The sequence below is a fragment of the Schistocerca cancellata genome, chromosome 11 (genome assembly GCF_023864275.1).
Source record: "Schistocerca cancellata isolate TAMUIC-IGC-003103 chromosome 11, iqSchCanc2.1, whole genome shotgun sequence".
NCBI classification, from domain to species: Eukaryota; Metazoa; Arthropoda; class Insecta; order Orthoptera; family Acrididae; genus Schistocerca; species Schistocerca cancellata.
Genome location: NC_064636.1, coordinates 34,068,206 through 34,083,769, shown reverse-complemented (window position 1 = coordinate 34,083,769; position 15,564 = coordinate 34,068,206). Strand labels below are relative to the sequence as shown.

The 15,564-nt window shown below is 40.9% G+C and overlaps 1 protein-coding gene across 2 annotated transcripts in view; it reads right to left on the bottom strand.

Moving 5' to 3' along the window:
• The window catches only part of LOC126108592 (potential E3 ubiquitin-protein ligase ariadne-2), a 106,893-nt gene extending 91,615 nt beyond the window's left edge, over positions 1-15,278 (bottom strand). For both annotated transcript variants that reach the window (XM_049913891.1, XM_049913890.1), the window contains exon 1: positions 14,481-15,278. In XM_049913891.1, the coding sequence (XP_049769848.1) occupies positions 14,481-15,076 (596 nt within the window). In that variant the 5' untranslated portion in view covers positions 15,077-15,278. The remainder of the gene's footprint in view (positions 1-14,480) is intronic.
• Between the last annotated feature and the right edge of the window lie 286 nt (positions 15,279-15,564).

Below are 15,564 nucleotides of genomic sequence, written 5' to 3'. Positions count from 1 at the left end.
TCGATGAACTGTGGTATCATGTCAAAGCTGCACGGGCAGCTGTACCTGTACACGCCATCCGAGCTCTGTTTGACTCAATGCCCTGGCATATCCAGGCCGTTATTACAGCCAAAGGTGGTTGTTTTGGGTACTGACTTCTTAGGATATATGCGCCCAAATTGCGTGAAAATGTAATCACACGTCAGTTCTAGTGTAATATATTTGTCCAATGAATACCCATTTATCATCTGCATTTCTTCTTGGTGTAGCAATTTTAATGGCCAGTAGTGTAGTTCTGCCACAGTTCACTGCTTGTTGTATTTTACTAGACTGCCCAGACTACAATGTCTCACATCTGGAATGAGAGGTGGCGGCCCATTCCCACGACGTCTGGATACGGTTTCACCTCAGCTTCGTCCCATGTTGAAGACACTCACCACACCACTCCCCAAACACCCAAAAAGTTGTGCAGTTTCCACCATGCTTGTGCTGAGCCTCCAGGCCATCACAATGTGCCCTCGGTCAACTCTGCTACTTCACGTGCCTTCCCCATTCTGCACACAGACAGCACACTCACTGATACTACGTGTACGGTGTGTGTGTCTGACTAGCAGTCATTCCTCACCAGGTGGTGCTACAGCTGCCTGGACAGGTTTATATCGATAGTACGTCAGCGGTCATAATCTTCTGGCTGATCAGTGTACATTCATCATTGCAGTAACCTATTTGTATGTCTTCTTTCTGATTTTGCCAGAAATTACAATGATTTCATTAAATTGTAACTTATCAGAACATAATATCGTCTACGAACCATACGAAATAATGAATAACCCTTCATCTGACTCGAGCTTTGTCGTGTCAACTTCCCAAAATTCATCGCGTGAACTATTGTCGACAACAGCATGCAATGGAGAAGCCTTGACGCAGTAAGTACTGTTGAGGGGAGACACCTTAAACATCTCCTTTCCTCTCTTAACACTGCACTGTTTGCCACCAGTACAGATAAACTTATCAAAGCAATGGCATGCGTACAGACCAATGATGCAGTTAATGTGTGAGAGATGTGAACCTCAAGGAATGACAGATGGTTGACATAATTAACAACATGAAATTAGGAAATGTAGAAGGTATATATGAAGATAGTAACTGTTCTTGAAAGAACAGATACCGTTGATGACCGTGCAGTTTCTCTAGAATAAATGATAATTAATTGAAACCCTCAGCTGCCGACAGGTGTTGTTGATATACCTCAATGGGGACAGCTGAAAATGTGTGCCCCGACAGGGACTCGAACCCGGGATCTCCTGCTTATATGGCAGACGTTCTAACCATCTGAGCCACCGAGCTGCACAGTCATCAATGGTACTGTTCTTTCGAAAACAGTTACTATGTTCATATATATAGTTAAAGGCTACCCAGCCACTGACCTTCATATGTGCGAATGCGCACAGGTTGCCCGAACTCTTACGGGAATCGTCACCTTAGTTGGCGCAAGTAATGAGTGGGTGGGCAAATATTAGGAACATTACAAATGTAGATTGTGAACAGTTGGGAATGTGGGTCTCATGGGAAGCGTTCAAGGGGTAAGTCCCTGCAGTCACACTATTCATCTGTGTCCTCGGTGGCTCTGATGGATAGAGCATCTGCCATGTAAGCAGGAGATCCCAGGTTCGAGTCCCAGTCGGGGTACACACATTCAACTGTCCCCATTGAGATATATCAACACCTGTCGGCAGCTGAGGGTTTCAAATAATTATCATTTAAATGTAGAGGGATTTGGTGATGGAATGTTCTTAATTAATGCTATCATACATGTTAAAAGTGGAAATATCAGATCACAGTGAGGAAATAGGGGTTTTGATCAGGAACATAAATTTAACTTGGTTCTCACCACAAACTTCATTTAAGAAACATGGCTTTCTACTGTGACACATTTGCTGGCTTTGTCAACTCTCAACCAAACTCCCATCTTTCGAGGTCATGTAGTACCTTGGGCTACCCTATACTTCAATTATCTTTTTTTTTCCTTATGTAGATATTTTATGTAGATTTTCCCCCTTAAACACCATAATGCTAAGTTATACTAAGGGTAATTCAAAAAGTAATAACAAACTATCAATATTAAATGCAATTAAGACATCAGGCATTTAAACTTGCAGGAAGCGAATATGCGTGCTTTGAGAAGTTCCGGCATATGTTGACAAATGGCAAGATGAGCTGAATAATAAAGGCAGTTGTAACAAATACCCACATTCCTATCTGTGTGCACCGTAGAAAGAACAATGAGCAGTAATACAATTTTTGTGGTCGGAGGGCATAAAACCACGACAAATCTGTAGAAGGATATTGGAAATGTATGAAGATGGCTGAGTTAGTGAGAAAAGATTGTACGAGTGGGTAGTTGCCTTTAAAACCAGACATACGCCAGTCGCAGAGCATCACTCTAATCGTCCCAGCAAGGCCGTTACTAATGTTGTGGGACTTGCCAATGCCACGATTCGCGAGAACTGACGTATTTCTGTAGAAGCATTAGCCAGAGATCTGAGTACCAGTGTCGAATCCAGTCATACCATTATTAGCGAGGTTCTCAAGTATCATATTTTGTGTGCACGACAGGTGGCTAGGATGCTCACTGTTGAACACGTGATGACCCGTGTTCAGGCAGCCACATCATTTCCGGTGCAATATAACGTTGAAGGACACGACTTTCTGACGCGTGTCGCAACAGGAGACGAAACCTGATTGCATCACTATGAACCAGAAAGCAAATGACAGTCTTCGGAATGGCGACACACATGATGATGATGATGATGATGATGATAGGTGTGCGGGCCACTCAACTGCACGGCTATCAGTGCCCGTACAAATTCCCAACCTTGCTCAGGCCAATCTCGCCACTTTCATGAATGATGAGGACAACACAAACACCCAGTCATCTTGAGGCCGACGAAAATCCCTGACCACGCCGGGAATCAAACCCGGGACCCCGTGCTCGGGAAGGGAGAACGCGACCACGAGCTGCGGACAGTTGACATACGTCTTCTCTAGTTAAGAAATAATTCAAGTCTCAACTTTCTGCTGCAAAGGTTCTTTTTGACTTCTTCCAGGATACGAATGGGCCGATTTTGGAGCACTGTCCGAAAAGGGGTGAAACAGTTAACAGTGCTCGGTCCAGAACTGGAGAACAAGGTAAAGCCAGCAATACGAGAGGTGTTGTTCTCCCTCATGACAATGTGTGCCCCCACACCTCAACCGCAACTTTTGCCATCATTCGGAGACTGAGATTTCAGGTCATACTTCATCCCCTATACACCCCCGATCTCGTTCCTATGGATTACCGTGTGTCTGGACCCCTGCAGGACGCTCTCAGAGGAAGACGATTTGAAAGCGAAGATGAGGCTAAGGAAGCTGTGCACTCTGGGTTGCAGACACAATCGAAATTCTTTTATTCAAATGGAACAGAAAAGTTGGTGTAACAGTATGAGAAGTGTATCAAAAAGGAGGATAATTATCTTGAAAAGTGACATCTTGTTTTTATCTGTAAGTAAATACATGCTTCACAAAAAATATTTTGCTATTACTTTTTGAAACACTTCTATTATGTGCTATATCATAACAATTCCACATCTACATATATATTTTGAAAGCCACCGTACGGTGTGTAGCAGAGGATACACAGTACCAATACCAGTCAATTACCTTTCCTGTTGCACTTGCAAATAGACTAATGGAAAAATGTCAATCTATATGCCTCTGTACAAGTCCTAATCTCTCTAATCTTATCTTCACGGTCCTTATGCAGATTGTACGTTGGAGGTAGTAGAATGGTTCTACAGTCAGCCTCAAATGTCAGTTCTCTAAATGTTCTCAATAGTTTCTTCTCAGGAAGGTCACAGTTCATAGTAATAGACGGCAAATCGTCGAGTAAAACTGAAGTGATATCAGGTGTTCCCCAGGGAAGCGTCCTGCGACCTCTGCTGTTCCTGATCTATATGTGAATGACCTGGGTGACAATCTGAGCAGTTCTCTTAGGTTGTTCGTAGATGATGCTGTAATTTACCGTCTAGTAAGGTCATCCATAGACCAGTGTCAGTTGCAAAGCGATTTAGAAAAGATTGCTGTACGGTGTGGCAGGTGGCAGTTGACGCTAAATAACGAAAAGTGTGAGGTGATCCACATGAGTTCCAAAAGAAATCCTCGGAATTCGATTACTCGATAAATAGTACAATTTTCGAGGCTGTCAATTCAACTAAGTACCTGGGTGTTAAAATTACGAACAACTTCAGTTGGAAAGACCACATAGATAACATTGTGGGGAAGATGAGCCAAAGATTGTGTTTCATTGGCAGGACACTTAGAAGATGCAACAAGTGCACTAAAGAGACAGCTTACACTACACTCGTCAGTCCTCTGTTAGAATATTGCTGCGCGGTGTGGGATCCTTACCAGGTGGGATTGACGGAGGACATCAAAAGGGTGCAGAAAAGGGCAGCTCCTTTTGTATTATCACATAATAGGGGGGAGAGTGTAGCAGATATGATACGTGAGTCGGGATGGATGTCATTAAAGCAAAGACGTTTTTCGTCGCAGCGAGATCTATTTACGAAATTTCAGTCACCAACTTTCTCTTCCGAATGTGAAAATATTTTGTTGAGCCCAACCTACATAGGTAGGAATGATCATCAAAATAAAATAAGAGAAATCAGAGCTCGAACAGAAAGGTTTAGGTGTTCGTTTTTCACGCGGAATGGTAGAGAGATAGTATGATTGTGGTTCGATGAACCCTCTGCCAAGCACTTAAATGCGAATTGCAGAGTAGCCATGTAGATGTAGATAGTTCTCCTCAAAAAGAACGTCGCCTTCCTCCATGGATTCTCACCCAACTTCCCAAAGTATCTCCGTAACATTCAATAAATTTTTTTTCTGGGTTTGTGAGCATTGTCAACATATATAAAACTACCGACGTTTTGGTCTCTGTTGCAAGCGACTTTCCTCAGTGTGTGAACAGGGACCGAAATGTCGGTAATTTTATATATAGGGTGAGCACAAAGTCTTGCCCTGATTATAAAAATTTATAACAGAATAACAGTTTGACATAATAAGTTACTTTTGATGCCATTAGATAGGTTAGTGTTACTAGTTGTTGTGACCAACAGATGGCACTAGTGCTCCACAACACCGACGCGGTCCGTTAGGTCACATCAGTTGCTGGGAAAATGGCACAGAAGCAGGAGAAAGCGCAATGTGTGCTTTGGTTTCACAATACGAAATCGCCCATCAGTGTTCAGTGTAAATTTTGGGATTCTTACAGATGCACCCCTGCTGACATTTAATCAATAAAGCGACATGGTATGCAGATTTTAACAAAACGGGCAGATTTGAGGATCATCCTCAAAGTGGCAGGCCTTGTGTAGGTGATGCAACTGTCAATTGTGTTCTGCAATCGTTTCAACGGAGGTCGTCTAAATCAACTCGTCAAGCATCACGTCAACTTCAAATACTGCAAGGAAGTGTGGTGAAGATTCTTCATGAAAGGCTTAGGTTGCATGCTTACAAAGAGCAAATCGTGCAGGCCTCGCAACCCAATGATTTAGTGACACGCGCTGAATTTGCAACTGAGACTCTCAACAGGATTGATGGCACTAACAATTACTTGAATCACATATGCTTTACCGATGAATCCACCTTTCATATGTCATTGGAATGGTAAATAGACATAATGTCCGTATGTGGAGTTCAGAGTCTCCACATGCTACTGTACAATTACAGCGAGAGAGGGAAAAAGTTAATGTTTGGTGCGGCCTCATGCATAACAAGGTTTTTGGACATTTTTTTGTGGAAAAATCCATTGCCACTAACATTTACTTAGACGTTTTGCAACAGTTAGAAGAATATCAACCATGGATACTTTTCCAGCAAGATGGAGCACTCGCCCCCCCCCCCCCCCCCCCATGGCTCTGACGGTGCGTGACTTCCTGGATGAAAATTGAAAATATTCCGGATCGGTGGATTGGAAGGAACGGTCCAACAGCATGGCCACCCCGCTCTCCAGACATTACACCCCTCGACTCTTTTTCTGGTGCTGTATCAAGGACAGAGTCTTTCTCACACCAGTTGCTGATGTCAACGAACTGAAGGCTAGGATAGAAGCTGCTGTGGGTACTGTGACAGAACACATGTTAAGAAACATCTGGTGGGAACTGCAATACCGCCTCTACAATTTCCGAGCTACCAAGGGAGCACACATTGAGGTTTACTAACATAAGTGGTCTTAAAAAAAACTACTAACACTAACACTAACCTATGTAACGGCATCAATGTAAATTATTATGTTTAACAGTTATTCTTTAATAAATTGTTATAATCAAGGAAAGACTTTGTGCTCACCCTGTATATTGAGAATGCGGTCACAAACCCAGAAAATTTTTATTGACTGTGACAATGGCTGCAGAAGCCTACATTTATATTTCCATAATGTTTGCATGTTGTTCGAACCTACCAGCATCATCTAGAAGCCCGCCTCTGAAGTGCTTCAATTTCTTCCTTTAATCTAATCTGGTGGGGATCCCAAACACTTGCACTAGTGTTCTATAATATATATAATATATATATATCATATATAAAAAATTAAAATGAATAAACATATAACCAATGGCTCTTGGTTTGCTGAAAAGTTTACTCCAAAGTATTTTAATACAGAAATGTTACTACAACATTAAAGAATTCGTGGAAAACAGTCTGACACTTTGAACAATAAAAATCGATAGCTAATATTGTAGTGTTGTCTGTGTACAACATAGGAAATTGGTAAACTGTTACTTTATAGTAAATATTGTAGTGTTGTATTTATTGGCATTATTCTTAAAATAGTGTAAAAAGAATTTCTGTAAATCATTATAATTATATTTTTGCTAAACTTGATGTGTCTCTGTATGACAGATCATATGATCTGTACAATGTATGTAATGAGACTAATAAATCACATTTTACACATTCTTACACAATAAAACACACTTTGATAAAATTCTGCCAATAAACCAAAGTTAACCATTCACCTTCCCTAGTACAATCTTTACGTGCTCATTCCATTTCTTACTGTTTTTCAGCGTCATCCACGTTAACTTACATTTTTCTACATTTAGAGCTAGCTGCCATTCATCACAACAACTACAAATTTTATCTAAGTCACCCTGTATCCCGTCACAGTCACTCAACAATGACACCTTTCTGTACACCACAGAATCGCCAGCAAACAACGCCAGATTGCTGCCCACCCCTCTGCCAGATCATTTATGTAGGAGGGGGAGTTGGAAAATAAGTTTCCCCTGTCAACTGTGATCAGTGTTGCGTGTGAAAAAAAAAAAAAAAAAGAGAGAGACTGAGACATTAAAGATAAGACATATCTTTATTTTTCTACATAATTTCAAAGTACATTGAGACATTTGTCATACTGCTTTATAAGCTTCAAAAAGCCTTCCAGGAAAAAATCAGGGTGTTGCATACGGAAGAAGCGTTGAACGGTTCGTTTCACGTCAGCATCGCTGCCAAAGTGCTTTCTGCCGAGAGTCTTCTTCAAAGCAGGAAACAGACGGAAGTCACTTGGTGCGAGATCCGGACTGTAGGCTGGATGGTGTAGGCATTCCCTACCAAGAGTTGCAATACGGTTTTGCATTGCGGTCGCCGTGTGTTGTCTCTCATTGTCATCCGACGGCAGAATGCTAGATCTGAGAAGGCCAGCACGTTTTTCCGAATCACCTCTTTCAGTTTCGACAGAGTGGCACAGTACCGTGTAGCATTGACGGTTGCATCCTCCAGAAAGTCCAGCAGCAAAACTCCTTTGGCGTCCCAGAAAACAATGAGTAGCACTTTACCTGCAGATGGAGTTCTTTCAAACTTCTTTCGGACAGGTGATGACGAATGTTTCCGCTCCACAGATGCGGCCTTCGATTCGGGCGTGTAATGGTGGACCCACGTCACAATCCAAAACAGAAGGTCAGTGCGAGATTTGTGGTAACGCACGAGCCGTTCCAGCCTGAACGCCGTGCGTTGTTCCGTGTGTGTCAGGGTCAGTTGGCGGGGCACCCATTGTGCCGACACCCTCCTATATCGAAGAATGTCGTGGATGATCTTGTGAGCTCGCTCGTGTCCAATTCCAAGTTCTGCCACTACTCCACCGATGGAGACACGTCAGTTCCCCTTAATCGCGTCGTCCACCTTCCCGACATTTGCATCTGTAGTGGCCGTGCGCGTCGATCCAGGTCTCTGTATGTCTTGCACTTGCTGACATCCATCACTGAATTGCTGTCACCATCTCCCCACCATTTGCTTCGACATCACACCTGACCCGTACACCTCAACAAGGTGGTTATAAATTTCTGTGCCTGATACACCACATGCCCATTCATAGCAGATAACAAGTCTCACTTCTGCCTGTGACCACGATTCCAAAACACACCTTCTCTCCATAGCTCTGGGACAAGACTGAGTGGTTGGCCTCCGCTTTGTGCAGGCACTGCGACAACCCCATCTGCTCGGTCAAGGTCAACCTCTACCCAATAGTGTATCGGTGTCTCGCACTTGTGTGTTCACCTGCCGTGTCGTCTTTCACCCGTATCACACAACTCTGCCCACAGTCGACAGGGGAAACTTATTTTCAAACTCCACCTGGTATATATAGGATAATAGCACTCCTATCAAATTTACCTGGGGAACTGCTGACAATACCCTCGTCTCTGACGAACACTAGCGGTCGAGTACAATGTACAGGTTTGTCTTACTTGGGAAGGTTTAGAGCCACTCACGTATGTGGAAACCTATTCCACATGCTTCTACTTTCATAAACAGCACTGTGAATGGCTCTGAGCACTATGGGACTTAACATCTATGGTCATCAGTCCCCTAGAACTTAGAACTACTTAAACCTAACTAACCTAAGGACAGCACACAACACCCAGCCATCACGAGGCAGAGAAAATCCCTGACCCCGCCGGGAATCGAACCCGGGAACCCGGGCGTGGGAAGCGAGAACGCTACCGCACGACCACGAGATGCGGGCAAAAAAAAAAAACAGCACTGTGTCAAAGGCTTTTCAGAAACATAGAAATATGGAATCTGTCTCTCGCTCTTTGCCCACAGTTTGCAGCAGCATATCATGTGAGCAAAGGGCAAGCTGTGTTTTCCACAAGCAACACTTTTTAAAATCCTTGCTGGATTGTGGACAGACACTTTCCCCTCTCCCGGAAATGATTTATATTCGAACTGAGAATATCTTCAAGGATTCTGCAGCAAATATACGTTAAAGATATCGGTCCGTAATTTTGCGGGTCAGTTCTTTTACCCTTCTGATATACAGGAGTCACTTATGATTTTTTCCAGACACTCGGGGACTTTGCACCGGGCAAGAGATTAGCAATAAATTCGAGCTAGGCAAGTGGTCAGTGTTGCAGAGTACTCTGTAAAACTGAAATAGGAATGCTACTTGACAGTGTAGCATCAATTTTTCACCATGTTACATCAGACCTGTTTCCCTAAATAAGGCAGTCAGCTGCTTTCGGTTTTAGTGAACCAACTTCACAACAGTCTTGTTTTATAACATTTACAGACACCTGGAGTACCTGTCTTTTCAGTTTTAATGTTTTGTAAATAATCAGCAATACTTGTATTTGAGTTTAAATGGTTCCATGAAGTGGCAGACAGTTTTTAAAAAAATATTGACAGAATCAAGTATCGGTGAATATTTAAGACAGAATGTCTGAAACTTCAAGCATTCTGCTTCTAGACTCACGTGCTGGACAAAATTGAAACGTCTGAATGGTGACATCTCCATTAAAACTAGATCAAGTTTCTGATCTAAAAACAGATATTATGCATCCAAAATTCCTGCTATCTAGGATTTCAGACTTGATATAATTGGAAAAAAAGAGTAAAAAGAACAATGAAACAACGGAAAATCCAGGATGGAATGTAACAATTTTATGAAAAGGATAGTTGCTACTCACCACATAGCGGAGATGCTGAGTTGCAGAAAGTGAGCTTTCAGCCAACAAGGCCTTCATCAGAAACAGACATCATACACACACACTCACACAAATGCAAATCACACATACATGACCACAATCTCAGCTTCAACCAGCAACAGACTGTGATCATGTGTGTGTGTGTGTGGGGGGGGGGGGGGGGGGTATTTTCAATTAAGGCCTTGTTGGCTGAAAGCTCACTTTCCGACAGTCTTTGTTGTGCCTATCTGCGACTAAGGATTTCCACTATGTGGTGAGTAGCAAGTATCCTTTTCATAATATTGTTACAAAACAACAATATATTTACGTGTCAGAGCATTGGATCATAACTCTAAAATCAACAAAGAGGAATTTAAGTCTAAATTCACAGTAGTTCCCAGAAATAAGTCGCAAGCACCAGAACTTTGGAAGCTTAATACTATTTGAAAGTAGACTGGCTATCAATTGTATGATTATATGCTAGCCGAAATTTTAATAAGACTTTCCCTAAATTAGTATTCGAACAAACAAATTCTGTGTGTCCTTTCAAAAGGGTAATCTGGGAAACAAAGGACAAAGAAAACCTCTGCGAAGTCAAGCAACTATGCATCAATATTCAATTGATATATCCAGAAGAGCAGTGAGGGTACAAGAGAAGAGCAATTTGAAGTCATGCCTGCAATATGAATCACATATACTTTAAAAACATTGCAGTAGATTTGAACACATGCTCTAGCAATAGAACTTTGCAGAATGACAATGACAATGTTAGTGCTTATTATTCGAACGTTAAGAACTTCAGTATGCAGTTGTGTTATGTGTAATAAAATTACAGGGTATCTAAGCACCAATTCTTTGAAAATTGAGAATATAAAAGGTGTTTTAACTGATATAATGAGAATCATATATGTATATTCCTTAATACAAAACTAATACTGATAATAAATTTCATGCCACACATTTTCCTTGAAGTTTCAGAGAGAAAGTGAACTACATCCAATAAATTTTATCCTTCCAAGCAATAACAGTACGAAGATCATCAAAACGAATGCAACCGGTCACCTCTGTGACGATGGAATTTTTTTGTTTACCATAGCCCCACTGCTTTCAAGACACACAGCAACTCATCGTCACACAGCATACATTTCTTATTTGTTAGTAGCCTTGTGGGAATTGACATATGGAGTTATTTACAATCTGTGTTTATTCTTGGAACACATGTGATGCTGGCAAACATAGCAGTACACACATTGATCCGCAAAAAAGCTAATAAACAAATAAGACATGTATACCATCTGATGATGAGTCACTATGCACCTCAAAACTGGTGATGGTAAAATAAAACAATCTCCACCATTATGAAAAACGACTGCCTGCAGCCACTCCAATAACCTCCATCCATCTTTTACAGTGTTCCACATCTACAATGGGTAAAAGCATAATAACTGTATTCAAGTAAGTGAATATAAAGTAGCATACTAGCCTGTGTAAATACTTATCAAAGATATAGTACCTGAACTGTGAAACAATTGAAATTGCATGCTTAATTAATTAACGTTGGTTTCCCTTTCCAGACATTACTCTGGAAACTGACTTTAATGGACTTGCCCACCTTCATTCTGATCTTTTTGTGGTAGATTAAAGATACATTTGTAGCAAGAAAGAAAAACAAATTTTTATCATACTTTATGTTGCAAAACGGAGGGGAAAAAACACACTCAGGGCATAAACAAAAACAAAGTTTTAGAACTGAGGTTTCCATAGTGTTTCACACAACGCAAATCTTTGTGCCTCCATAGGAGGGAGGCACTCACATCACGATTAGATGTAATTAGGGCAAAGGCACCACTTATGGCCATCTTACAGACAATTCAAAATAGGCTATATGTTCACTACAGAAATAAAGTTTGCAAATTACTTCAAAAAATAATACCTATTGTTTCAAAGCCTGTACATTATAAATATGTAGGAATATATGTTTTTAAGTTTCATAACAAATGAAAAAAATTGAATAAATTCATACATTTCCCAAGTTTTGGCCACATTAAGTCTAGCTATGGCTGCCCAGTCATTTCCCCGCTTTTGGTTGCATATCAGGGACCTATAATAAAACTAGGGCTTTAAGTTATTGTAAAATCCATTTGTTATAAAGTAATTTGTTGTTTACACAAGCACATAAGGAAACAAAATAGCACAAAGTACATAAAGTTACAACTGAATGGAAGAGAAAAACAATTAGCCTAATGAAAATTGTTGTAATACTATCTATGATTAATCCCCCTTCAGGAGCCAGAAAAAAGGTTTTATCCATAATAAAAACTGTTAGGATCATCCGACATATCCTTATAATTTACATTTTCAGATTCATCCTGGAACCCCCCCCCCCCCCCTCTCTCTCTCTTTTCTTTTTTTTTTTTTTTTACTCCCCAATCAAAAACCTCTGACCCCACTAACATTCAGCATCTTTGTGACTAAACTTTTGTATCTCTCCAGAAAGTCATATCACTTTTCCTCAGGCAGAATGTTTGCAAAGGAGACTTAGAAATTTACGAACCTGCCTTTTCAGTAAGGTTTCGCACAGACACATGGAGATTTTTCTTAGTACCTAGAAACCCCACTAGAGAAAAAAACATGGTGACAGTAGATTCTTGTGGAGGTAGACCAGAAATTGTATTTCTTAATGTTGTTGGAGCATTGTAGAGCCAGTAGCAGCCTTCCTTTCCTCAACAATAGCCTCCAGGGCCTATTTAACTTCATTGGGAGATTACTGAAACCTCTTGTTCTTTGGTTGACTCAAAATCCTTGAGTTAAAAAATGTTACATTTCATAATTTGTATTGCATACTTTAGTACGTTACAAGGATAGAGAAATTAATATGGGATGCTCCAGCAATCCTATTAATTGGGTCTATCTTGATATTAAAAAATACCAGAAATATTTTAAATAGGCCCACTTAAATGAAACTAGCTTAGTTAAAATACAGACAAAATTTGTATTATAGATGTTTCGTATAAATTTTTAAGTGGCAAAAACAGGACATGCATATGTCTCCACTTATGGACACAAGCATGGCCATAACACAGAACCAAGAATAAATATAGATCTGTTACTGGCCACCTCAGTTTAAGTGTACTTTTGGGTTGTACAACATTTAACATGTAAGAAATGAAACCTAACCTACCAACAGATTACGTTTCTACTGATGTTTTATTTAATCATGCAGAATATGAAAAACTGATACTGCGTTACTTAAAGAAAAATGCTATTAAGGTTCAACTTCTTCAAAATAGACCTTTTCACAAAATTACAACTCCGAACAAGAAAAGGCATCTACACCTAACTCAACAGAACATTTCATTTTGACTGTAATACGCTATTGTGAGAGTAGTTGGTATTCAAAAGAAGCTTAAAATTTTACTAATTACACCAGAGTGGTCATATTTGGGGTAGTAGCCAAAACTGGAGCCTTGATCCCACATTTATAGAACACTCCAAATATGCAATGATTTTTTGGAGGGGTTGAGTACTACACCACAGTGAATTACAGACAATTCTACTGCCAATAAATATGTTCAAATTGAACTCAACTGAACCACACACCACCCTGATCTGCCATAAGTGTGCATATCATGGTGGGTGACACTCCACAGAAAACTGCACAACAGTCTACATGTAAATCCACATCTATACTCTGCAAACCACCAAGAGGTGCATGGCAAAGGGTACGCCCCACTGTACCAGTTATTAGGGTCTCTTCCCATTTCATTCACATAAGGAGTACAGGAAGAATGTTGTTGAATGGCTCTTGGCATGCAGTAATTATTCTTATCTTATCCTCAGAATCCCTATGTGAGCAATACACAGAGGGTTGTGATATATTCCTAGAGTCATCAATTAAAGCCAGTTCTTGAAACCTTGATAATAGACTTTTTTGAGACAGTTTATATCTACCTTAAAAGAGTCTACCAGTTCACTGCCTTCTGTATCTCTGTGACACTCTGCCATGGATCAAAAAAACCAGGGACCGTTCATGCTGTCCTTCTATTCAGTATTTCCTGTTAATCCTCTCCGGTACAGGTGCCACACACATATTCTAGAACCACTTACACATGTGATTTGTGAGCAACCTCCTTTGTAGCTGAGACTATGTGATCATTCCATTTCATATCCCTACAAAGTAGTACACGCAGATATTTGTATGAGTTAACTGACTCCAATAGTGAATCACTGATATCACAGTCATACTACATTTTTCGTTTTGCGAAGTGCACAATTTTAAATTTCTGAGCATTTAAAGCAAGTTTCTGGCTGAATAATTACATTGACAGTGGTCTCTAGAACTTCTTGTGTTGTTTTTGAATAACATGGGAAACATGATACAAATGTAATTTAACAGAAGTTATCCAGCTTAACTTTATATATATATGGGTGTGTGTGTGTGTGTGTAGGGGGGGAGTGAAAATAAGTCGATTAATTAGAAGCTGAAAAATATGAGAAATAAGGTACCTCTCTCTGGTGGCAGGCCGTGAGACCTGTGACAGAACGAAGTCTTCTGGAGCGAGAACGTCACAGTCTTTCGCCATGCAGCCAATGCCTGTCGAAACTCCCTGCAGTATTTGCACCTCAAAGTGCACCGACCAACAGTCCTTACAGAACTTGTGACCGCACGAAAGGGCGCTAAATTTATCATGCGGCTGCGTTAGTAGGCACACTGGACACTGGATGGCTTGTAGGGTTGTGCGGATCTGTCCCTGATCCACCGCCCCCGCTGTAGAAGACGCAGACGACTTGCGGTCCAGGAGGTTCACAGATTCGTCACCGAATTTCTTCACTATGTCCTGCACTGACCACCGGTTAGTATGCAACAGCACTTTAGCTAATGATGGGGTTATCTGCAAGCTGTTACTTAATGCTTCAACTGAGACGTTTAGATGCCGTTCCACTTCTTCCACACTCAGGCACTCGTAGCTGAAATATTCTGGATCTCGCTTCGTCGGGTCCGGTTGCTCCATTTCGCAATCATCCTCGTCGTTGTAATAATCCGCGTAGCCACACTCGTCCTCTGAATAATCCATTCCTGATTCGCATTCCTCTCCAGACATCTTTGCTGCTAGCAATGAGCTGCAGCACTAAACGATTTCGTTATAACTTTTATTGTTGTTGTTATTGTTGCTACTGCACGACGGTATGAAGTAGTACACATAACAAGCGTGGGAGGACACACTCTTAAAATGTTATTGATCGCATCAACACTCTACCCAGTGACGACACTAATGTCAAAAGCCACTCGTGTGTAGGTTAACTTTTGCTGTCGCAGCTACTGCAAAACTTCACCGCATAACAGCGCTGCGGATCATCTCGTAGTGCGTGTGGTCACCGACAGTTGGCAGCAACAGAAATCATTTAAAAAAATGGCGGCTGAGCACTGGTGGTGAATAAATTTAATGATTGCTCATTTCAAATTGCGAGAGTAAATATTACGAATGTGGACAACGTCGTAACTAAATATGGCTATTTTCTTAATTATATCTGTCTGAATTAAAAGAAAAACATGTGAAGTAAATCTATACTAAAGGGAACATTGGTACAT